This window comes from Gymnoscopelus microlampas, assembly GCF_963454915.1.
Source record: "Gymnoscopelus microlampas genome assembly, chromosome: 5".
In the NCBI taxonomy this organism is placed as follows: Eukaryota; Metazoa; Chordata; class Actinopteri; order Myctophiformes; family Myctophidae; genus Gymnoscopelus; species Gymnoscopelus microlampas.
Window position 1 is genome coordinate 27,661,828 of NC_139942.1, and position 27,479 is coordinate 27,689,306.

A 27,479-nucleotide genomic window follows, 5' to 3' on the forward strand; every position below is an offset into this window, starting at 1 on the left:
ATTACGCACAGCCAACCTATAGTGCCTTTTCTATAAACCAAAGAGGAAGGAACAAAGACTGCTCGCTGTAGATAAAAGCAAAGCACGTAAATCCTGACAAGAGATGAATGTAATCCGCTGTAAAAGCATGTACTCTTTATATAGAATAGAATGCAAACACTGCAGATCCTCAGAAGCTGAGCATGTCAGAGGCATGTGTCGGATCGGATTCCCTAATTAGTGAACAGTGGACCTGTCGTCTCACTGAAAGTGGATCGCTCGTGGCCGTCATCAATACTAGGCACAGGGACAGAGAATCCCTCATATCATGTAAACAGGTGTCTTCAGAGCAGGTGGCCAATGTACCGTAAGCTATCACCAGCCAAATGCTGAACATGGCATGAGTAATAACACCTTTCCTCACCATTGTGCATTAGCATAGCGGTTCTTAATGTTTAAATGGATTTAAATATTGTTTTGGCATGCAGGTTGTTGAATATTTAAGCCAAGTAATATGCTCAAACTATATTTCACATATTATTATTACTAGTCATCTAACAGTGTAGCTTCCTGGCTGGTAAAAGAAAAATAGACAAGGTGTGGCTGTGACTGTTGGCAGGTAATTTCATAGCCCGCTGGTGTGGTCTGGGAGATGCGACACCCTGAGGTGTCATTTCCACTACCAACAGCAGCGCACGCAGACAATGGATGTCGGCGTACACTCACACTCTAAGTGACAGAGCTGGAGGTGAATGACTAACTGGGTGCCAACTTACGGTGACCAGATGTCCCGGTTCGTTCGGGATTGACCCGGTTTCAAGCTGGGTGTCACGACAAATATCTAACAGCCTACTAACTGCAAGGGCTGGAAGATTTAGGGAAAACATATGTTAGGATCACAATACTTAGCTAAATAGATAAAAAGAAAACGTAACACTTTCAGTTTCAAATAATATGTTCAAAGATTGTGTTTTTGTGGTCAGTCCATTATGTGTGGTTTCAGAACTCGTATGAAAAAAAGGAGTAGGATATGCACATCCCCAGTTTCTTTAAACACGGTGCTGGACCCCAAAAATGATCAAATGAAAACGGAAAGGTACGCACGCGATAGGTTGCTCTCCCGTCTTTTCTTCAATATTTTAACCAAACAACAACATTTCGCCCATGCAGGGCTTCATGAAGTTTCAGAACTAATTATAGTAATAATGCAAATGTGACAAAGGACCACACGAGAGTGCTGAGAAACACCTGTATGCTATGGACATGGTGTGTGTGTATACTGTATGTCAGTCATTTTGTCCTCCTTTACATGTTAAAGAGTGCTATAGGTTACACCATCGTGCTTAAGTCTCAGGACAAAATGCATTAACTAGTGAAGGTGGACCCTCATTGTTGACTGTAAACTGAAACGGGCCCCCTTCAGCGCAGCAGCCTTACAAGTGTCAAACATCCTCTCTGCTTGCCACAGGAATGACAACAGTCATATGAACTTACTAGTCTGAAGTTTGCACACTGAGGTGCCAGGCCTATGTCAAAAGTGTGGAACAGAAACACCGAAAATGTTGACTCAAGATTTTCGTTGGAAATCGGATAAACCCTCGACATACAGAAATGTTACGGTAAATGGTCTGACTGGTAGCTAGCGAGCATAATTCACTCAATAATTCACTCAAGTGTGCAGGGGATCAGCTTGGTCAACTGAATGTATGGAAGTTTTAGAAAAGGGAGGGCACTCAACCTTCTTATAGAACAGCCAAAGGACTTTCTCTAAAGCAGGGCCAAATGGGACGAATGAGGACATGGGCCATGGAGAAATTAAGCCTGTTAATAACATGATCTATACAATCCACAGACCACTTTATTTGGCAAAAGAAAGAGAAAAGAAAAGAAATTAAGAATCACAAAAAATGGAAAAACATGAATATTGAGCAGTGCCAATGCCTCAGTTTGCTTCACATGGCCCTGGCATTGGTTTTTGCACAATAAATCAAATAGTGAAGAAGAGAGATTATCCAGATTTGATCGGCTCAATGAAAAACTCTGTGGCTTATCCAGCCAGGGTTCACGGAAGAAGGAACTGTAGACATGCACTTCTGTCCCGTTCCACCAACAGACGTCCAAATCTGAACATCTGGTGGCATCACCGCACCACAGAATGTCCCAACATCTCTCGTACAAGGGCCCCCCTTCTCCCACAATATCCTGATCTGGTTTGTTACTCTTTGTGTTAAGGAATCAGCATGGAAGTGGTTAGACTGCATCCAAGTCCCCGTTCCTTCCATGTATGAATCACACAAAGGGAATTAATAATCAGCTGCAGACATATGAAGAAAAAAAAAACACTCAAACTGTGTTTCAATTTCAGTCACATGCAGACAAGGACAAATTTCTCTCTGTTGCTACCAAGGGCAGACTGATAATGTTGTCTGTAGATTAAACCGCATACAAAGACATGTACCCCTTTAGCATCTATAGATGTCTCCCTCAATGACAGCTTGAGGGAGCTGCTTTAATGTGTACAACAGCCAAAGCAACAGTCCTCCATGATGCCATAGAAGCCCTAACCTAGGCAGAGAACGGAAATAACGGAGGATGGATAATTGTTTCATTTTGGCCAATTTCTTTCCCTGATCAAGCTTCTCCTCTTCCACTCACAATTTCATCCAAAACACGTCACATCTCTCTTCCTGGGTGCTTTACGCTCTACCATAGTAATTTCTCTACGTTATCTACATACTATTCATGGCTAACCTGAAGTAACATGCAGCCAGCCATGAAGAACACTATCCAAGCAGGGTTAACAACAGTGAAAGTTGGCACTTATTTAAAGGCCATTTCTAGTCCTTTCAAAATACTGACGTTTGTTTTCACGTTGCCAGGAGCTGCTCTGTGGACAGGTTTTCAGAGAAAATACCACCAGAACGGAGCATACGGGTGACTGATGCCCAAGAATGGGGCTTTGCCAATGAAAGCATCTCATTTTGGTTCCCCAGCAGAAGAGTTAATCTTTTCTGAGATAACTCTTCTAGCCCCCTCTGCTGGTTTCATATGGCTGGTTCAGAGACCCCAACCGTAGGTCACTTTTCCTCTTCCTTTCTTGTCAAATGAGCAGACAGTCACATTAAGCAACCTGATAACTTTCTAAATGTAATCAAAACAACTGACATAATAGTAGAAAACTTGTTTTTCAATATGACATATGCATTAGAAAAGGGGTATAAAACTAATTTTAGGTCGTGGCCGGACCTTTCACCTGTGTGCGTGCGTGCACACCCAACACTGACAAGTCCGAATGCTGTCGTAGTATTCTGTCTGATCACATAAGGCAAAGGTTTCAAAGTATTATGGGTAGCATAGCATCCCTACTATGCTACTGATTTCAGGTCCAGGACTAAAATGGGAATATGTACGGTATAGGCTACTATACGTTTTATTTGAATTACACACATTGTCAGGTGTGTACAGGAGCTTTCCCCCTGCATTATCCAAGAGCATCCAATTGCTTTCAGTATGCCCATGGTGCGCGCTGTGCATTCGGAGGTAGCACGCACATTACGCTCTTATCAGAAAAACTGACGGTCTATAAAAACGTACAGAAACATTTTGTTGAGGTCTGGCACTCTGTACCACTATTGATTTTGCACAAAGAGCTAGGTGCTTACACACAGCAGGGGGTTACCTGCCGGCAGCCGCCTCCACTGTTTTTGATGTACAGCAGCTTTGCCGGCACAGTAGCAGCAAGGAGAGAGCGGCTGCCACACAGATTACAACAACGGGAATAATGTAATTCAAAGATTTTCGGTGTATGTTTTTACTTAAATTTTCAATTTAACCAAATCATCCCGCAGTCGTCCCGCGGGCTAGGAGTTTGACACCCCTACCTTAAAATCATACCGATAATAAAACACCCAAAGCATTGCCAGAAGACTAAGTAATAATTAGACCTATTTCATCCCGTGGGGGAATTCGATGTTAAGCTTCACCCAGCTGAGTGCTGCCCACAGAGGAAGAGTTAATAGTTAAATGTCTTGCTCAGGACACCTTGACACATTGCCAGGGCCCGGAATCAAACCTGGGATCTTCTGCTTCCTAGGCGGGCTTTCTACCAATTCAGCTATGGCCAGTTTGCCACATGGTGCAACCTGCACTATCCTGGATTTACAGCCCTCAGAAAAAGAGACAATGAGGAGAAGTGAGAAATAGAAGTATGCTCAGTGTGCCAGACAGCATTGCAAAAATGCTATTCACTCCCTGTGTGGAACATCATCCACTGATGCATGTCAGCTGAATTTTAATTCTGCATCAATTGACCAGCAGATTCAAAAATATGATTCTAATCATGATATAAAAAATATTCACGTCAGTTTTCAGTTGAACTGGGCTATCTGAAAAGTGTAGTGCTTTTCACAATAAGCTGTTTCAATTAGTTAGCAAACTTATGTTTATATTCCATTTTATTCAGCCTTGCGGTTTTCTTGGACATAGTTTGTGTGAATGCAAAACGTAGTACGTAACTTGAGCCATACTGTCAGTATGACAACATACTGACACTTTATCAGTATGTTGCTCTGAGTGTAAGTAAGCATTTCTATCTATGGTCGAAACAAGGCAACACAGTCGTATCAGGTGTAAAAGGGTGTAAAAGTATGGCACTTGTCAATTAGTTCAATTAGACCAGGGGTGAGCAAGATTTCTTTCCAGGAGGCCATACTGACTTCCATAAAGTGAGTGAGGGGCCACACATTGTGCAATTGAATTGAAACACATTGTGCTGAATTGTGTTAAAACTGCATGGATTTGGTAGACATGCCAGACTACTTTACAATAATTTACTTGCTTTCACAACAATAATTTTCAGTTACAAAATGTTGTAACAGCTGTCTACTGTATCACTCTGGTGTACTCTGGCCTTACAATAAAAATATGACTTGCATAAAACAATCCATGTCAATGCCGTATCAACTTTGTTTTTTTTTAATTGTGGCAACTTTGTGGCATCTTATCTGATATGCACCACTCCATATGTCCCTGATCAAACACATTGCATTATGTTATAAATATGGACTCATGGTTGACTGTTTCACTGTTACATTATAAACATAAAACATTTGAGTACATACGGATGGAGGAATGCAGGTAGGTGTAGTACTCAAATGGTAAATATTAATTACTATTAATTGGAGTCTAGTTAAATATTTATTTCTAAAAACCATTAGCATACGGCAGCCAAAGGGCCGGGTCCGGCCCCCGGGCCGTATGTTGCCCATGTGCGGCCTAGACACCCAGCAAGGAGCCAGTGACACACTGTCTGATGGACACGCAAACAGACCGAAAGCATAAAAAGATTAACTGATTGACAAGACAAGAGAGGCAAACGGCAACAGCAACAAAAACACAGGCATCAAACGGAATTGCTCCATAACAACAGGCTAAAAACACACAGGGCTCTAAAGATGACCAGGCAGAACTGAAAGAAAGGAAATATGGAACAGGATTGGCAATACAAAGGGGACAGACAAACAGGTAAAAGCCACCAGGAAGACCATTAAAAACTGTCAAGTGTTACTCACGTGGCTTCTGGCCCCATACATGCAGATGTAGCTTCCCAGAAGAGTAGTAGATGAAGCCCAGGACCAGCATGGGGCACAGGACGAACAGCAGCTTGCGGGAGGGCATCATGGTCTTCAGTCATTGATATGGCACCATTCGGCTCATCACCTGAGAAGACAATAAGAGATTCACCTTACAGCTCCCCCAGGAAGTAGGGGGTGGTGGAGGGATTCCTCTTCCAGCAGCAATCAAAAACACATTACCCTGAAACGTAACCAGAAATGTAATTGCAGATGGAGAGCACTGAAGAAAACTCATACACATGGAGGAGAGCGAATACAGTAGATGGGCAGTGGTGGGTTGGTAAGGGAAGGAGGTAAAGGGTCAGCCAATATAAAAGCTTCTACAGGCATAAAACGCAGACCATGAGGACAGAGTTTTGATAGTTCATCTTTTACTTGAGTAGACTTGAGGCTTAATCTCAATGCGTTGCCCTTTTCTTCTCATTGTGTCTCCCTTCAATCCAAAATTCAATGAGGTCAGAAGGTAGACGGCATGCTTGGGCAGTCTCCTTATGCATTTTGATGAGATAAGGCATTGAGAGTGAAGACTATGCAAGAAATCAATTAAATGTATTTATTTATTTACTTAAATGAATATGACTTATTCAGGAGACAAAATAACCATTGCTTTGTTTGCCTAGTTGTCCTATCTACTGCATTCAATAGAAGCCACTGCTGCAGCAGGTGGTAAACACTGCATTGGTAGACGAAGAGATTTTTAAATTGACCAAAGATGACCCACTGTGCGCTGTGATTCACACCCAGCCTACATGCCACTTATGGTAGATGACATAAGACCATGACCCATATGTGTGGAATATCTGTGACTCAGTCTGCTATAAGAGTAAATTACCTAGTATCTACACTAAATACATACTTCCCTATTAAGTTTATACCATGCATTTATGTTTAACGTAACACAGCAACAATGTCTCTAAGGTGTCATTGCAGAAGACCTGTTGAAACCCAGTATGCCTTCAGGATCTGTAGGCAATAAAATGTTCCCATTTCATATTTCAGCTAAAATGTAGTTTGTAGCTTGTTTTTGTCTTCTGAACAGCTGGAGGCAAGTGTAAATGAGGGTTTGCAAAATCTTGGCAGCTGCACTGAGAGCCATCCCAGATCCACTTATAATGCCTCAAAATCAATTCATGCCAATATCATTTCAAATGGTACAGGAGCTTAAACCTAATAGGTGTAATCCAAAGGGTTAAAATCACAGTGGAGGAAACATAACTTGATTATGACCCACAGAGTAGAGAGATAGATTTGTCACTCCACCTGCCCAGTGCTAGAAAAGAACATGAAGACACAGCGTGGTCAATAAATTGTGAAACATTACTATATTCAGGCTTGTAGCTACAGCCCCGGCTATACTTTTGACAGTAGCCTGTGGCATTTCAAGATTACTCAAGAATGCAGAATAGCTGAATTCCATAACTCTGCCAAACAGTTGCATGTACAGGTATATCCATTTACTGGTGATTACTGACTAGAGGGGTTAGCTACTCATATTTCAGTGGATCTTAACAGCCATCAGAACATTACTTAACAGCCATCAGAACATTACAACAAACAAAACACATTGTTGTAACAGCCATACACTATACTATACAACAATACACGACTACACCAATCGCTCTCAAACTTTAACATGTCAAGATCTCCCCTTAAGTGGTTCCATTTGTATACTGTCAGAATTACAGACTTGTAAGAGTCAATTTAGAAACCCCCAAAGGAACCAAGAGAGTCCATGGAAGCAACTTTGAGAACCACTGCACTACACAACAGAAGAACACATTGATCATCACATACATACAACACTACAACAACACAAACAGAATACAACACTGCATCAGGACAGCTTTTTAACAGCCATCAACATAACACGTCACATTAGAATAGTACGCATCAACAGTATAGCAACACAAACAACATGAAACAATGTTAACAGCATGCATCAAACATAACATGAAACATTGTAACAGCATGCATCAACCACAACATTAAACATTGTAACAGCCAACAACATCACACACAAACAGGACACAATGAAGCAACAAGAAACAGCGACAGTGTCACCTTTCTCTCTCGCTTTGACCGTTGACTTTGAATCAAATTTCAGTAGCCTTTCTAATGTTAGTTAAAACGAATCTGTGCCCGTGTCCCCTTTCCTTCCATATAGCTCTTGTGTGGCATCGTATTCGCTTACACTTACAGGGAAGTTAACTGGCTAATTTAGGCTTTAGCCGCTAGCCACAGAAATAACGGTACGTTAACGGGTCCCATATAAATGTCGTGCTAGCTGTATTTATGTTACAACAGCTCAACAAACATCTGCTGTGAAACTCGCTAGTTTCACTATCTTCATCGGACATCCACGCTTCAGTCCAACTGAAGTAACGCTACACTCTACATCATCAGACCCGATCATATGCCAAGTTATATTTGATAGGCTAACGTTACAGAGAGGATGACGAACATACAGCTAATAGCTAGTAGCTAAGAATACCAAGACGCTCGCCCCAAAACACGGTCGCCCCGGGTCGAATCCGGTGACCTCGGAACGGTCGCCACCTGATTATCCTAAACGTCACCTCAGTAAACTATTCCTAAAAATAACTTAAGTAAAACTACGCCTAAACCTAACATTATTCCTAAACGTAATCTCAATAAAACTATGCCTAACCCTAAATGTATTCCTAAACAAAACACCTCAGTAAAACAAATGCAAGATATGAATCGCTGGGGCGAGCGGTCCGCGAAAGGAAAGGGGGCGAGTGTGTTTTGGGGCGAGTCTTCCGGTTACCGTAGCTAACAGTTGCTGTTGCCAGTATTAGGCTAAACGGGCTTCATTTACATTCGTCGCGGGAACCCGTGTTGTTCGACAAAAATGACATATTTTCAAATGTACCCCCCCCCCCCATTTTAAAATACGTCATTTTGTGAAGCGACTAATGTTGGGGTGAGTGCTTTAGTCTTCTGATGTCCTCAGCGGGCCTGCTGCTGCAGTCAGAACAAACCACAATGAAATGAGTGTGGCGATGGGGTTTGGGTTCAGTATCATAAAGCAAAACATTTCAGGGCCATTAGATAACATCAACCAACCATTATATTTTAATACAGCATGCTGCGCACCACCGCCTGGCAACGGAACAGCAACTGTTGTTTTTACTGTAGCAGCAACGACACAAGCTGCTGTTCAACCAGACGCTGCTTTGCCTAATTTCACGTTTACCACCATCGCTGTTTCTACTAACACAGACGAGAGACGAGACGAGACGTGGACGGTTTTGTAATCAATGCCCCCTCGATTGATTAGATTAGGAAAACAAATATGAATAGTTTACCTTGCCCTTTACGCTCTGCAGTCCTTGGATGAGAAGGGTAAAAAACATATGCCTTAGTTTAAATAATGAAAAGGTCGATAACACGACCGTGTTGTTCTCCCCTCTTGTTGCCCGACCATCATCATGTCGAAATCCAACGATCAAGTCTCCACCAAGCAAGCAGTGTGAGCTCAAGACTCTCAGCTCAGTCTGTCTGGCTGTTTTCTCTTTCTATCCGTTCCCCATTAACCTGATCCCTGTTCAGCTCGCTCAACACCGGTACAACGAAACAAGCACCCCTTTTCTATTTAATCATCATCATCATCCTCATCATCATCATCATCATCATCACCACCCTCCTCATCATCATCATCCTCCTCCTCCTCCACAGACCTACAGCTCAGTTTGTCAGTAGCAGAGTCACATGGGCATTTCAGTTGAATTTACTATGCCCTCTCTCTCTCTTTCTCTCTCTCTCATTCTCTCTTTTAACTGAACTGAATGCACCTTTTCAGCTCATTTTTCACGTGGTGGCTCGCTCTTCGTCAGCTGTTACATTGCATTGTATGGCCTTTGCAATGTTGCGGCATGCTTTTATTTACCCATCAAATCCCCCCTATTGTCGTTAACCTTATTCAGCAGCAATGATAGAGATGTAATAATGTACAGTACTTGTTCAATTGCCTATGCTAGTAGTAGCTACGCCTACGCCATAATAGTTAATGCACTGTTGGCACTTTATTTTGTGGCTTGGTTGCATGGGCAGAATGGTATGTTGTCATCATGGAGTTGAGAATGAATGAACTCAATTTATAAGTTCCCTCATAATCAAAAGGAGACCATATTTGTGTGACAAATGTGTCCAAACGGCAGTCTAAATGTCATGACCAGCTATGGTTTTATATGTTTGGGGTAGTCTGGAAGGTCCCATCAAAGTAAACACAATGTATATAATAGGCCAACTGCTTAGTATCATCATCCCCTATCAGGGGTCGGCAAGATTTCTTTCCAGGGGGCCATACTGACTTCCATAAAGTGAGTGAGGGGCCACACATTGTGCAATTGAATTGAAACTCATGAATCTCAGTGACGCTGAATTATGATAAAACTGCATGGATTTGGTAGACATACCAGTCTACTTTACAATAAGGTACTTGCTTTCACAACAATAATTTTCAGTTACAAAATGTTGTAACTGAAAATTGTTGTTAAAACATTTTCTTTTCCTTTTCCTTTTTTTTTTTTTTTTTTTTTTTTTTTTTTTTTTTTTTTTTTACAGTTGTACTGTATCACTCTGGTGTACTCTGGCCTTACAATAAATATATGACTTGCATAAAACAATCCACGTCAATACCGTATCAACTTTTAAATGAGCCTATACATTTGTAGCATCTTACCTGATATGCACCACTCCATAGGTCACTGATCAAACACATTGCATTATGTTATAAATATGGACTATAAATATGTACATATTTCTCACTCTTCATACCAGTAACCTGTAAACTGATTGTATGACATTCTATAGTAGTTGTGTATATCTGTCTGTCTCTTATATGTCATCATGATTTGTGTGCGTGGGGAACTCATTTGAAACAAGCTCAGTGCTTTTATCAGTCTTCCAGTTTAGTAGACCTCGTATTGTGAATTTGTACTTCCATGTACTGTTGTTCTCATGTCTTACTAAATAAAGTACATCAATCAATCAACTCACGGTTGACTGTTTCACTGTTACATTATAAACATAAAACATTTGAGTACATACGGATGGAAGAATGCAGGTAGGTATAGTACTCAAATGGTAAATATTAATTACTATGAATTGGAGTCTAGTTAAATAAATGTTTCTAAAAACCATTAACATATGGCAGCCTTTTAGAATGTACATTTTTGGTGGGGGTCATTTTGTTGGTGGGCCATGCCAACAGACCATTATCAGAGGACTACTTTCTCACTGACCTGTGTGTTTTAATGTAATTCTCACATGGTATCATGTATTAAACTTCTATCTCAGAAATATAAAGGACTGTTTGCCTCAACATCCTGATTGATCCAGAATTCCTCATCACTATACATAACATAAGCCCTTTATTTCGGTGGTAATGGTGTTAGCCACAAGACAAACAGTTTCATATCTCCTTTGAGCATAAATTGAATAAACTGTAGCATAGTACCATGAGACATCATGAGAGCAAAGTGATATTAGAAGGTCCAGGTGATCAGTCTCCATCAAGCACTGATCTTGCCAAATATAATATTATATATTATTATATATTCCCAGACAAAGTACCCAACCATAAGAGAACCACAGTGACAGAGGTCTTTCCTCTAATATTTCCAGTATTGTAGCCACATCCCATATCATAGGTGTGCTGTTCCCCATGTTGCTGTCAACAACAGATCTCTATACAGTGGATCAATAGACCTGTACCTCTCACCTGCTCGTATTGCTTTGTTAATTTAATTTCCCTCTTGGACCCAAGGTCTTGCTCATATCGTGATATTTGCGAGGCCTAACATCCTATAAGCTGTTGTGGGCTGAATGCCAAGTTGGGGAGGGCAGGAAGAAATGGCTCTTCTTTAACATTATAGTGAGTGTAGTGTCATAGCATAGCAATCTATAAATGAATCAAGCAGGAAATGCAATATGCTCTCCTACTGTTCTCCATCTGGGGTCAGAAGATTAGCAGGAGCCAAGAAACAAGAGTACACAAAACACACATCCGCATCTACACACACTAGCACAGAGTGGCATCATGTCAGCTTATATGAGAATCAAATATTGGTATTCTTTGGCAGCTGGTAACAATTGAATGGCCCTTTGCACACAGTAGTATCTACTTTCTGGAAAATAATTTCACCCACTCTTTTACACCTGTATTGCAATGTGACAATAAACTTGAAGTCTAAGTTGAGTTGAAGTTGAAGGTAATAATGTGGGAAAATATTGCAGATGTTTTTGGTCACACTCACAATGACATCCTGTTAATTCAACTTGAGGTGTTCAAGAGTAAACTAAAGCATGAGTTATTTCTGTCTTGTGGGTAGATTTCCTATTCATGGAGTTATTTGGCAGGAAGGGTTGAAGTAGATATGACTATGATGGTGTATCCTTTAACAGCATAAACGATGAATCCACTACACATATTTTTAAGTTATGTACTGCCAAGATACAGGCACACATCCCCTATCCACAGAGGTTAACCTGGGGGAGAATGCCAATGTTACTTAATTGTGCTATCTAAGAAGCTGTTTTTATGGTATTGATAGTCTAATGGATACCATTCATAGCCTCTCTGTCTGTTGTGTGCATTGCCTTAATTGATTTCAAACTGGCAATAAAATAAATATCAAGATGATGAATGCCAGGTGTCTATAGAGACAACAGAAACTTTAAAGTTAAGATGAAAATCCTTCACTCACTCAGGATTTTCTGAATCACTGTCAATAACAGGGACGCTATCTGCTCTGTGACAGGGATTTGCATTTTATATCTCCACGAAGCAGTCACATGGCATATACTTTGTGTAATCTCCCATTTAAGCTCACTCCAGGAGCTTAAATTTACAAGAGAAGCATTTCCTTCATGGTGGGACAGTTAAAATATGCTTAGGGGGGTGCACTCTCGTATTATTTTTGGCTTTGCTTGTATCTAATCCCTCAACTATTGACATTATGGAGTTTAGTGACTTCTAGAAGTCCTTCCCAGAGGCTTCAAGAAAATCTTCACACACCAATGGCTGCATTGCAAATAAGATACCAATCTGGGGGAAAAGCTCCATCTAGGAAAAGAGTGTAGTGTCTAAACACTATAGCATTTTCTAACTGATAAAATCTACAACAAATGTGCAGAACCGATTAATTCAGACAAAGAGACATTAGAACACTGTGGTTACAGATATAACCATTTGAAAATAATGTTTTTGTAATTTTGCACAGATGTTAGCAGAATATATGAGCCATGGAACAACACAGATGTATCAATGGACTTTTCTGAAGTTTGAACTCTAGGTTATGTTAATATCTATGCAATAACAGCACAGTGGGAAACATGTAGCTCTAAAGTATTGGTTTACCGTAGTGATCTAAAAAAATAATTGATTCCAGTGTCATCTGAATCATAGATGAAGCATTCTACTATTTGGTACCGCACTAGCAGGAAATAAGCGTGTCCTAATGGGACACTAAAAGAAAGCAAGGAGACAGTCGGAACTGAAGCTTGAATGAAGAACACTTTCCGTTTCCCTATTATTTACATCTATAGCACTGGGAACTGACCAGACTGCAACCACTTATTGTGTAGCTCCCCAAGGACAGGATAAAAGCCTATGAAGCTAATCGTCACTCTGCCTCTATCAGAAGAAACAAAATCCCTTTAACTCTCCCTTCCATTTGGGTCAGGTCCTCTCAGTGTGATAGCGTGTTTCTCAAACATTTATAAGGATGAGTTTTCATGGACATACAGTATGCACCATGCACCATTATGCAACCTGAAATCAGCATCTCAGTGACCTTTGCATTTTGTCAACAATAATTTTGTCAAATGCAAAGCCAGCTCAGAAGTTGCCTATGAATCCTGCTGATGAAAATGGAACACACAGTACTCAGGTTGAGAAAGAAGTACAAATTGCACAAATTCTCCCATAGAAATGATGTGGTGGTAATAAATAATTTATACGGGAGCATTTTCTAGAGTGCAGACTTAGCTTCTTTCTTTCCATATATAGTGCTTTTATGTGCAGAACCTAGTTTTTATCGTTTGGATGTGCATGCTTTCACAGAGATGTCACAGATTTTTACTTTTATACAATAGCTAATTTATCACCAAAATAGCCATTTTAACATAGTAGAACAGAGAGTTTCTTTGTTTTTTTTTGCAAGGCCATTTTTAAGACATTTTTTACTACACTATCCTTATGAGGAAGCCGTTTTTGGTCAAGGTCACGGGTACATATTTGTCCCACGGTCCTGAGCATTCCTGTTTTGTTTTATGGTCAAGACTCAAACAATTGTGGCGATAAGTTAACGGATACAGGAAAAACACAAACCGACATGACAAACACTGCACATATACTGTACACACACATACTGTACAGCACATGTAGTCCTACGGTGTAGCCCAGTGGTTTTCAAACGTTTTTTCTCACTAATGGGCAAGTCAAAATTTCACGGCACACCTGTATTCATAAATACAATCTTCAAGATCACAGCTCATTGCAAGAGCTTGTAGAACTGCTGTTCTGGCTATTTTTGAAAATGTGTGTGGGGGAAATTATAATTATTTAAAAAAAAAAAAGGTTTGCCTATGGCATGCCCAAAATAGGGAAGCCAGGTTGAAAGTGGTATGTAGCACAATCTGCGGGACAAGTCCCAACAACGTTTGGCTGCTTGTACCTGTAAATCTTGAATCTATATTTTTAGGGTATAGAATTTGCCTCTGTATTGGGAAACGAGTGTGCAGAAAGTATTGATATAGTAAAAACAAAAGTGGAAAAGGTGTGGTTGTCACAAAATCCCAAGGCACATATGTCTCACAGCACACGCCAGTGTGCCTCGTCACACCATTTGGGGAACAGTGGTGTAGCCTACATCATTGTAAAATGTACAGTGGGCTACATGTGCAGGATATAATGTAAGAAATTACTCATCTTTCTAAAAGGAGGAAGAAAGAGTCATGAGCTGAATATAGCCGATCTACAAGCTCACAACGTGTCGCATTCGCAACGCATTGTGAGATTGAAGATCTTCTATTTTCAAGGTGTGACACATCATTGTGATTGAATTTAGAGAATACACAATTCTGTTTTTGAATTTCATGAAGCACGTCAACTATGACAAGGAAATTATACAAGGAGGTTTAGTGACATCAGACAAGTGTAAAACAGTGGTTTGATCAGTTGCGGTTGAAGCTAATAGATTCTTCATTTTGACAAAGCTCAGACATTTGATGGTAGGCTACTGTCAACATGCACTCCATATTTACTCTCAGTTTGTGTAGGCCAACAATTCTTTTTTGGTTGTGTTTTCCAGATAAAAAAAATATTTATAGTAAAAAACAAGCAAACTTGGATTGAAGACACATACAGATAAAAAGAAAAGTATAAATAATTTACCTTTTTTGTTGTCCTTCTCACTCAGTTACGTTGTCTAGAGAATAAATGGATGCAGATCCTTGTATGATCCAGAAAGACCAGATTCTGTTAATGACTTAACGAAGGTCAAAACCTCAGACAGTACTGTACTAGCTAAGAGAGACAATTCCAAAGGCCCATTTTGGCTGTCCCCTTTAGTGCTGTCTGTGAGTGTGACCTACACATTGGTTAACCAGTAACGGGAAGGTTGGCTAAAAGAACAACAATCTATTTGTCCTGTTATCCTTCAGAGTTGAAACCACTGCTCTGGCATTTTCTGTATAGCCATAATTCATATTTTGTAAGTGACAAAATATTGATAAACACTTGGCTATTAAAGGGATATGGTTAAATTGTCTGGTGACTACATTTTAGAGGAATAAAAGATACGCATGAGCAAGGAGGTACAGCATGCTGCTGGCTAACAGAACTGCACACTCCACACATGTTGCTGTCAAATCCTGAGTGATAATTTAACTCTCAGAAATACAAATGGATTCATTAACACTGTGTATTGTATTTGACTGTTTATGATCTTGAGAGATCTTCTCTCCAGTCATAACACCTTAAAGGCATTGTAGGGAGTTCAGACATAATCAAAGAAAAAAACTGTTGTCAAACACCGCCCCTCCAGCAGTTCTTTTCCCCGACCACCAGGGGGTGACGCAGGGGGGACTTTTTAAATGAGTCAAGCCCAAAATAGGTTGCCTTATGCGGATACAATTCGCGGAAATGCCCGACCCTACGGTTCTCTGAATTTATATTTTTAAATAGGCTCTTTCATGATAAATTGACCACATATATGAAGCTAAACAACTAAATTCTATCCAAACGATTTTTTAAAAGTAAATTATGTGCCTCAAAAAAGAAGTTTGAGAGCGTTTTAAAACCGAAAGTAAAAAGTTGATACGGGCACGGACGCGCACGGACACGCACATGCGTGCGTTAATTTACGACCCGGACATAAACAACATGAACATAAACAGAAGGGAAAATACGGATTTCAGACAGAGCACTGTGTTTCAATGAAGGAAAACACCCCAGCATCATTATATAGTGGCTGATAGAGGGGAGAAAATGCAAAAAATATATATATACATATTTTTTAAATTTAGGCTTAATGTTCCCTACAATCCCTTTAAACACATCAGGCACAACAAGCTACTAGCACACACATGGGCAACATACGTAAACACATCAGGCACAACGAGCTACTAGCTGCTAGCAGGAGGTTTTTACTGTACATTTGTGTATAGATCATCCCCATGTGGTAAGTAAACATATTCAATTATTTGCTCAGCAAGTATTGAATTGTACACACCCTTCTGTATGCATCCTGAGCTATTATTGTACACTCAGTAAACTTTCAGTATAGTATAAGAGCAAGGCTTATGAGATAATGTTTCCCTATCTACTTTTGTTGAGGTTATTTTTGTTGGGACATGTGACATTGGTCAACATTTTACTTGCACGTGAGCGGAACAGATTGTGCAGTTCCAAACCAACGCACAAACAGTTTGGTGACTTTTTATGACTTTTTCACACCAGTTTGATTTGGATATGTTGAGGAAACCTGTCTGCATGTGTCAAACCTCAGAACACCAGCAATGATCGGGTCTGGGGGAGATTGCATGCCAGCAGACCCAGATTGCTCAGACGATTATGGGCTAGATTCATCATGTGATGAAATGGTGCCTTGGGGGAACACTATAGGCTTATCTTAAACTGCTGCAGTCTGCTGCCTAATGAAGTGGGAACAACAGGAGAAGCAGCACCATGAAACAGAAGAATAGAGCATGGCATGAACCACCACCACCAACCAAAAACAGGACCACAATGTAGACAAAATTAGATGTATAAATAGAAGTCATTATGGCAAATGACGTATTTAACCTTCTACAGAACATAATGACTAATAATTAAACTGTGTCAGGATTTTATATTGACCACTTGTGGAGAGTCAGCAGCAAACGGGAAACTATATATTTACAGGACAAGTACAGTAGTGCGTCCTCGGACCAGCCCTCCAGTGGCGTTTATTGTCACCTTGATCCTCCATACATCTGGCTAGCTTGCCAGTACTTTCTGCCCCTGCATCTTTCTATAGTATGCCCATGTTGTGTACAGCGAAGCATAAAAGACAATGTACAATACACAAATGGAACACAAGTAGGAAGATATGCCTTGCTTTTTACTGAATTGTTTGTAGGCCTGTGATGCAATATCCTAAAGGTTATCACTCATACATTGATGAGTTTAGGCAATGAATGAATGCATGGCAAATGGCCACAGTCTGTCATTTGGTTCCCAGTCTTTCCACACTCGCACGCACGCACGCACGCACGCACGCACGCACGCACGCACGCACACACACACACACACACACACACACACACACACACACACACACACACACACACACACACAGAGACACACACACACACACACTTTCTGTCTACGTCACAATGTACAGTAGACAATACATTTGTCTTACTATCTTTGTGGTGAGAGGTCTGCTGTAGAGCAAATCGTTGCACTGCAGAGAATCATAGAGGAGGTAAAAAACAAGAACCATCCTACTGTAATAACCTTCATTGACTTAATGACTTCTGCAAAGCGACTCTGTCCACAGGGGATACACTGTTATGGGATACGGGAGAAACTTGTGAAAACAGTGGCTGCGTCCTACGCATGCACGCAGTCCAGGGTCACAATGTCTGGTACCACCGAGCTGTTTCTGATAGGACGTACTGCAGGGCGACACTCTCGTACCATACCTCTTCAGTCATCTCTCCATCGTGCTTGACCAGTGTTTCCCAAACAATGGGTTGAGACCCATTTTTATGGGTTGCTGGTAAATTTCCCCTTTTTGTTTCTTACGATAATTTTTTTAAATTTGTTTTTTAAATAAAACATTTCAGAAAAAGAATATTCAATTTAATACATTTCAACAAAATCTAAGAAATTCCATACATTTTTAAAAACCTTCAAGAAGTATAGTGAAAATATGTCACGGGGAAACACTGGTCTTAGGACCTTGTTATTATCTCCTAACCAATCAGAGTGCAGAGGGGCGTCGCTCTAAATTTGGTGACGTCAGCGTGCTCCGTGCACAGGCCGGGGGGGGGGGGGGGAGGAAGGCGGGGACATAGATTGGTGAAGCAATAGGAAGCGGCGTTGGAATCCAGCGCCTGGGTTTGGATCCGCCCTTCAAGACCATCGATTGGGCTCGTTCTTTCAGTCTACTGTGCTAGTGCTAGACTGTGTGCTGAAGAGAGCCATCAGCAAGGGAGAGGGCGAGCTGTAGGCTTCAACCTGGTACCACGCAAGACTTCCTGACTCTTGCGGCAAGAGTGAGGAAGTGCCTCCAGTGAATATCACCGACCTGACTTTGCAGATAACATAGCCCTGGTCTCAGATACTGTGGAGCAGGAACGCACCCATATGAGTGCCTGAAGATAGGACTGTGTCTCAACACAGTGAAACCAAGGTACTGGCATATATAACACCACTGTCCACACCAAAACCACGCTCAAAACACTCAAAACCATGACCAACTTCAAACATCTTGGTGCCTATACGACATCAATTCCGGTGAGAAGGACCCCAGGTCAGGACCAGATTGGACTGGCATGGTTTGCCAGTCCACAGCATGAAGAAAGTGTGGAGTCGTCCGTCAGCACAAGACAAAAGGTCACTCTTTCTCTCAACGATTGGGTCAGTCCCACTCAGAGACGTGGACCCTCACGATCAAGGCCACATGCTGCACATGGCCCTTGATGTATCATGGGCCGTGGCAGGACCACCTTATGGAATATCGACTTTTACAATGGCAGTGGACGTACTCGACCCCAGTACTTGAGTAAGAGTACAGATACTCTAGGTCAAATTTACTCCACTACAAGTAAAAGTAGCTCGTCAAAATGTTACTCAAGTAAGAGTAAAAAAGTAATTGCTTTTAAATATACTTAAGTATTCAAAAGTACATGCTTTGAAAAATACTTACAAATAAAAGTAGAAGTACATTTCTTAATTTTTATATCAATGAATTGCTGTAATGTTTTCACAATGAATTTATAGGACCTTGTTTCAGAGAAGTACTGTAACTCTAACACCTGCATTGCATGCACTGATGTGCTTGCTTGTAGAACCACTATGTTATACAAAGCCTGCAGAAACACCTATAAAACATAGAAATGACTGAGGAACCAGAACTTAATACTTTTACTCCTATATACCCATACAAGATGTAACAAAGAGGCGAGGGGAGGGGTAAGCCAGAAACACGGCTAGTGTGAGAGCAGAAGTTAGGCCAATTGCATTTTAGGGAAGAAAGAAAAAATCCAACCTAAAGGCCAAACCGCACCAATGAAACTATAGTCGCAACTCCTTGCTACAAAACCTTGCTACTTAAGGTCACTGCACCAGTCCAACTCCTTGCAACTGCCATTCGGGATAATGGTTGCAAGTAGTTGCATGTTGCAAGGAGATGCATGGCGAATCATTGGTGTGGATGTGGAGTGGGCTTAAATGTACTCAGTACTTTACAGCCTTCTTAGAAATGTAATTGAGTAAAAGTTAAATATTTGTCTTAGAAATGTACTCAAGTAAGAGTAATAAGTATACATAAAATCTAATACTCAAGTAAAGTACAGATCCTCAGAATCTGTACTCAAGTACATTTATTCTGTTACTGTCCACCACTGCATGAGTGTAACAGGCAAGGTCAAGGAGCATTGTCTGAAGCGTGCTGGCCACTGTGTCTGACACACTGAACTTGCTGCCTGCCCAAATATACTGTGGAGGGGGAGAAGGCTGACTTATGTATGTGGACCAGTTCAAGAGGGCCACCCTCCTAACAAACACAGAAGAGCTGCACTGCATGGTGCATAGGGACAGGCGCCTGGACATGAAAAGTATTTTTGAACACACACACACAAACACACACACACACACACACACACACACACACACACACACACACACACACACACACACACACACACACACACACACACACACACACACACACACACACACACACACACACACACACACACTTTATGCCTTTATAAGTCGTATACACCTACACACAAACCCACACAGACTCTCTGTCTCTTGCTCACATATGTGCAGTGGTGTAAAGTAACAAAGTACATTTACTCAAGTACTGTACTTAAGTACAATTTTAAAGTAGCTTTGCTTTATACTTGAGTATTTTCAATTTTCAATACTTTTACTTCTACTCCATTACATCTCAGAGGCAAATATTGTACTTTTGCTCCACTATAATTATTTGAAAACTTTAGTTACTAGTTACTTTGTAGATTTTGATTATTATTAAAAAACATACATTAACTACTTCAGCCCTATATACATTTCGGCCATTTGAAAATAGCCGACCTACAAGTTCACAATGCGTCGAATCTAATATTTTCAAAGGATTTTTATACATTTTATACATTTGAAAACTTGTGAAATGGGACATTCTGCGAAATTAGTACTTTCTACTTTTGGTACTTTCAGTACATTTTGATACCAATACTTTTGCACTTTTACTCAAGTAAATTTTGAATTCCGGACTTTTACTTCTAACAAAGTATTTCTTCATTGCAGAAACACACACACACACACACACACACACACACACACGCGCGCGCACACGCACACGCACGCACGCACGCACGCACGCACGCACGCACGCACGCACGCACGCACGCACGCACGCACACACACGCACACACACGCACAGACAAGCATGAAGATAGACTTAGTGTCTCTTGACACATTGGCACATTGCCATGTCTACGTACGCAGTGCAACTGGTTCCTTCAGGGCTGCTATTCACTGTACGATGACAGGATGTCAGCTGAGTGGCTGCAGAGAAGCTGCTATGTCTTTGGTTGGGCGGGGCTGCAGCCCTGAAGTTTTGTCAAGCCCTGAGGTAGGATGTGAGAAACCAACAGCATAACTCAAGTCAAGGCAAGTATCAAGCACACACTGTGGTTAGAGGTAATGAGAGTTTGTGGTCCATTTTCCCATGGGTCCTGAATGTGGGAAGATTATTTTTGATCAACATGCTATCACAATGAATTATCTCAGCTCACAATCAAGGTCAAAATTACATAATCAGTCATATCGTAAAGGAGAGATGTAGATCAAAAGATGTTGTTGCAGGTTTTATTAATTTCTTGTTGAACAGTACTTTGCGGTTGAAGTTACTTAAATTATGGTTCATCTTTGCCGATAAGACTACAGTTAGAGGCCAGGATATGATTAGGTTTGCTACCTTTTTCCAGTGACCAGATTGTCATGTAAGGTTGTCTGTGTTTCTGGATCAGAATTTCCAATTAAGGGAACTTCTGTTGAATTTCAGCCTGGCCTTCTGGAAGGAGAGAAACTGAGTTAAACCCTTTCCTGTCAGAGAGGTCGAGCGGTCAAGGATGCTCTCTGGCTGCACTGAGATGTGTTTCACCTGCATTTGTAGTGGTGGGGGGGGGGGTTGTTATAAGGATAAACTCCTTGAGAAATACCATCTCGTTTTTTTTTCGTGTGTGTGTTGTGCTGGTGGTGAGTGTGGAACTTAATGATCTAACCATGACACCATCGACTTCTCTAATAGCCCGACCACTCTTCTCATTAGATGAATAAGCGGAATCGAGTCAATTTCTACAGTAATAGGCAGCGTTAACCCGTTTTCACAAGAACATGAAACGGTACTGACACAGGAGGAAGTTGCATCAGACATTACTGTATAAGATCACTGGCCTCATTAATGTCCTGTGGCTGAATGGCCTCCAGTTGACTGATCCGACTCACGCAGCCTTGATGCCATCAAGACAGGTGTCTGATGACAGAAACACAAACCACTTTCAACCTGGAGTCCCTATTCTGGGCATGTCATTTTAGGCAAAAAAAAAGAAAAGTAACATTTTCTAAACTTTTTTTCTGTTTAAACTTGTGGTTCTCATCTCATTTCTGTCAGGAAGACATGGCCCTTCCTGGCTCATACAGTTGCAAATCGAATCAGGGACTCAAAGTGTGATCTATTGTTTGTCTAGGTGGGGTCTCACCTTCCAAGGCTGATACCCATGCAAGATCCGCCTACCAGATCTAAATCTATGTGGCCACTGCTATATAGATGGAATGAAATGTAACTGTGTGTGTGTGTGTGTGTTACTCCGAGGCCGAGGGTCCGACGGTGGGAGCTGAGGCTCCATAGAAAGTTGTTTCTACTCTGTTGTTATGAAATAAATCGGATCATGCAAGTAACCTGACTGACTGGAGTGACGCCTCAATCCATTCTTCAACCATTCATACACACCTCTGTAACCTTTTACCAAGTACAATATGGCGTTGTTGGCAACAATATTATATTTACCAAAACATAGTAAAGTCTGTGGCTCAGATACCACATCTTCATTTTGTGTCCCAGCAGGAATAACTTTCCGTGATTTGATGGCTGGAATGAAAACCAACAGTTCTCGGAGGTTCCCAGGAGAACCACAGTTGAAAACCACTGGTTTAAACTGATCCCATTTTTCATCTTGAAACAAGTGTAATTGATTCACCACAACCAATCCTCACTGTCTGGACACATTTGTTTAGCATTTGCCCATCATAGATTGGCATGGCCATGCCAAGCCTCTTTCTGTTTAGTTTTGAGGAAAAATGCTGTATCTAATATTCGTCTGCCAGAGTAGGTTAAAGTCATCCTTCCTTTGTCTCCAGCAAGCAGCAGGAGCCATAGGGCAGGAACGCTTGATCACTGAATGTGTATTTCAGTCAACAAGAAGAACTGAAGACTAAAACCTAAAATATAGACTTTTCTGTCCTAAATTGTCAAACTGAAGACCCTAAAACCTAAATTGTGAAACGGTTGGATGAAGGATTGGGGGGTGTTTGGATAGTTCACTCCCCCTCATATCCTCTGTCCTTTGACTGAGACCGTCCCTACGTACACACGTAGACACAATGTTATTCAGCCACTTAAAACAAACAAACAACAACAAAAAAAACTAACCTTGATCCACCACTTAACAGTAACTACAGACCAATATCCAAACTTCCTTTGATTGCCAGAAGTTTTGAGAACATGGCTTGTAAACAGCTTCTACATGGCTTGGACAACAACAACATTTTTGACAAGTCCCTGTCAGTTTCTTTGTCCAAAGTGCGGTGCTGAAACAACACTTTGCAGGGATTTACACCTAAAAAAAAAGTGGGTGAAATTCTTTGTCATACTAACTCCCACGATTTTGCATCCAGCCTCTGGGAGTGTTCTGTTCCTCCTGGACTTAAGCACAGCTTTTGACACAACACACCACTTAATTCCCAATAGGCTAAGCAATGCATGGGTTTTACTGTGACCGCCCAAGACTGATTTGCTTCTGGTTTGCCTGTGTCAAAACATGTGAGATCAGGTCTTCTGATCAAGGCTTTCTAACTGTCCCAAAAGCTATGCTGAAAACTAAGGGTGCCCAAACCTTTGCAGTTGTGGCCCCATTTTTTAAACTCCCCTGGTCATAAGAAACCCAGTCAGTTGATTCTTTTAAAAAGTTTGTCTTGTAATGTGTTGGTCTTATTTTGCAGTGGCAACTTGTTGCATTGCGAATCATTGGTGTTGGACTGGGCTTTAAGCTGTGCCTGTGTCTGACTATGGAAATCAACGGTTAAGTAAGTCATCGTCAAGGGCAACAAGAAAAGCAAACATAAAGCCTATAATATTCTTATACAACAATATAATAATAATATGCATCTTACTGTTTATATATTTGCACCCTTTCCTTTTAAACGTTCCCATTGTGAATGAATGGAGCATTGGTTTAAGAAGGTACAAAGCATTACTTCCTAACGCAGGAATGAAACTTGATTTAAGAAGGTGCTACAAAGCATGACTTCCTAACTTAGGAATGGAACTTTGGTTTAAGAAGGTGCTACAAAGCATTACTTCCTAACCCAAGGAGCCACAGCTGCCAGGGCAGATGCAGGGCCAAGGAGAGAGGGTTACATGAGGTTGAGCTGCTGTGGGAGGTGAAACAGAAAGGCATGCAGAGAGGGTGGGAGACACAGTCAGTGAGAGAGAGAGAGAGAGAGAGAGAGAGAGAGAGAGAGAGAACTAGAAAGGATATTTAGCCTGCTTATCCATCTCCGTCTGTGTCCAGGATACTTTGAAGTAAAAGCTCACTGTACAGTATGTACCCACCTGTTTGTCTGCATCCTGCCCTGTTAAAGAGAGACAAAAAGAGAGCGAAGAAACTCAGCCATGTAAATCACATAGCACAAATTAAAGGGTATCAGATGGGGACAAATATGGGAGGTGAATAGGGAAAGAAGACAGGTTATAAAAGAGACGACCTTTAAGAGATTGAGTTGCAAGTTAAGGCAGAAAGTAAAGGGGAAAGGAGGAGTTTGCGTGCTAAAAAACAGTATAATTGCCATGAACGGTCTTATGAGGATTTTATGAGATAACACACTAGATTACATTTTTAGGAGCTGTACTTCAAAATGAGTCAAAGAAGTCTTTACTAGCGAAGATGGTACAACTCTCAAATAGTTCCTCATGACCCCAATGTCCTCATTCTTTCATACACCCCTTTCTGCCCCCCCCCAACATCATATCAGATTATTCTTGGTGATAACCCATTTCAACGCATGAATGCACTATTGCATTTAGCATACTGTATTATTCAAATGTAATATGAGGATCCATTGAAAACACCCACACGTTCTCGACTCGGGTGATAACAAACAATGGCACATTCAAGACCAATGTATCCAAACAACAACAACTCACTATTCACCATGGACTCATTGACATTTGCTTTATGTTGTCAGATGTTTTATGGCCGTTGTGATTTTTGTGACATGCTTCCGTGAGGAGAGAACATTTGCCCTTTATTAAAAGAGCATAAGTGTTCTACACTGCATATGAAAAAGGTGTTGTCAGCATGTGGACACCTGCCCAAGTGACAAAACATGACACTAGAGATGAGTACATGTTGAATAATATGTGATGAAATTGTGAATGTTATTTTACAGCCGTTGATAAAACTATGAATTCTATGGAAACCGAATGTCCCTGTGTTGTTCATGTTATTAATGAATCCATGCATTGTGATAAACCTACGTACTGTACGCAGTGAAATTCTCAGTGTTCATTTATCCATTTGTAACTAAGAGAGTGTACAAATGTGAACAAACATTCGTACACTCTCAGAGGCAAATGAACACTGAGGATTTTACTGTGTACAGCAGGCTGAAAATGTCCAATTGTTTGATAAACCAAGCAAAAAACATTCAACAGGAAAGAATGCATGGAATTTGCAACAGATTACTTCCAATCATGATGCTGTACATCAGTGTCAACACTGGTTTTAAAGGCAGATATCTAAAACAAACCACTTACAGTTCCACACTGGAGGTGCAGCATGACACCATACTTGCGTGTTTTTGCATATTGCCCTTGTTGTATATTTCATAACATAACATACACATCTAAGCCATATGTTTACTTCACAAGTACAGACAGGAGAGTTGATTGAGACAGAGAGGTGACTGTTGGCTCTGACCTGGGTGGGGGGTACAATTAGCATTCTCCTTGTTTTACCTGGGAGACAGAAGGTCTAGGCATTTGTCTCCATTCCCCCTTCCTGGCTTATACAGTTGCAAATGTAGTGGGCCGGGAGGTGGGGTCTCACCTTTCAAGGCTGACCCACCAACACATGTACCTCCTCTTTAGATCTCAAATGGGACCACTGCTATAAAGATTGACTCAAAATGTAAGCTTAGTATGTGTGTCACTCAGAGGCCGTGAGGCTGATGGTTGCACGCGGATGCCACATAGTCGGAGAAAAGGTCTGTCGGATTAACGCATGCCTCCCGATGGTGGGACCTCAGGGTCCATGGGAAGTTGTTTGTATTATGAAATAAATCGGAAGCAAGTAACCTCACTGACTGGAGTGAAGACTCAATTCATTCTCCAACCATTCATACACACCTCTGGAACATCAAACTACAATATGGCGTTGTTGGCAACTACAAAAGCAATAGAACCTTTACCAGACCATAGTGAAGTCTGTGGTTTCATACCATACCCTCCCTGCTTTCAGTATCAACTTGACAACATTTGGGACTTGTTGAGGAGCTTAGAAAGCTCTGAAGTGCAGCAGAAACTATTCTTGTATTTTTGCAGGTTCATGACACTATTGCCCCCCACCCCCCTTCCAGCTGGCAGCGTTACAGCAGGAAATGCAAACAAAGCTGCTCAGTTCAAGGCCTGGCATCATCGGCTGTCTGTCAGCAGATGTTGATATGATCCTCTGTGGACACAGAGAGGGGGAGGGAAGAGGCTAGCTGGGGCACACCGCCCAGCGGCGAGGCTCACCAGGCCAGGCGTGTGCTGCAGGTGGCTCGCTGTCAGTCTGCCCAGCCCTCTGGAGGACTGCGAGAGGGAAGAGAGAGAAACGAAAAGACAGAAGAGAGCCCCACACCACCACAATATTCATACATATACAGTTATTTAGGCATTTAGCAGACCCTCTTATCCAGAGCGACTTGCAAGAAGCAAGGAAATAACATAGAATGTAAAGAGACAGTGTAGTGCCTCAAGAAACTAGGATCCCAGGTAAACCAAAAACCTAGTAATATACTATCGAAATAAAAATATAGGCCTAAACAATGAACCTACATCTGTAGCATCTGTTTAAATAACAAATATAATACCTAATATTATATTTTCTTACTTTAAGGCCTAGACTGCTAGACTAGCATGGACTGCACGTAGCAGTCTAGCTCTCTGTCCACAAATTCCTGCTGAAGTATTCTCCCTTTCAGATGCCCTCTGCAGTGATACAATACCTACGTGAGTGCTACTTACTGCAATTTGATGCCACCACTTCATTTTAAATGAGTACTGTATGTCCTCTGTTCCTTTACAATTCAATATGGGTTCACAAGTTAATGCAGATCTAGTGCAATAATTATAGGGGAATAACAGGTCTTACCACTGCAAAAACATGAAAAAAGGAAGGAGGAACGTTTTTCAGTCTACCAAGCATTTGTGAGAATTCAGGAGATTAGTAGATTAAATTAAGCATTGTAATTTTGTTGTAATTGCTCAGAGAGACAAGTCTAATCTGCTGTGCAAAGTCTTTCATTGGCATAGTGGCTGTGGAAAAAGAATGACAGCCAACATGCCAAATGTCCATAAAAGAGAAAAAGGGAAGGTAGCAAAAAAATGATTCTGGAGCTTGCTGTCATTTTAAAATATCAAGCACAACATCCCCCAAAAGACTGTCATCAAAAATGATTATCTTTCAGCATTTTATGGTGAATATACAATAATTGCATATAGAAACTTCCCAATTAAGTTCATAAGCTTCCATTTGAGCCAAAGTTGACCTTTGTATCTTTATCACGTTTGCTGT

The 27,479-nt window shown here is 41.1% G+C and overlaps 1 protein-coding gene across 8 annotated transcripts in view; it reads right to left on the bottom strand.

The window, feature by feature from the left end:
• The window catches only part of st3gal3b (ST3 beta-galactoside alpha-2,3-sialyltransferase 3b), a 62,611-nt gene extending 53,380 nt beyond the window's left edge, over positions 1 to 9,231 (bottom strand). For all 8 annotated transcript variants that reach the window (XM_084058165.1, XM_084058164.1, XM_084058162.1 and 5 more), the window contains exons 1-2: positions 8,942 to 9,231; positions 5,550 to 5,697 (exon numbers count right to left, since the gene is read on the bottom strand). In XM_084058165.1, coding sequence (XP_083914291.1) covers positions 5,550 to 5,658 — 109 coding nt within the window. In that variant the 5' untranslated portion in view covers positions 5,659 to 5,697; positions 8,942 to 9,231. The remainder of the gene's footprint in view (positions 1 to 5,549; positions 5,698 to 8,941) is intronic.
• Between the last annotated feature and the right edge of the window lie 18,248 nt (positions 9,232 to 27,479).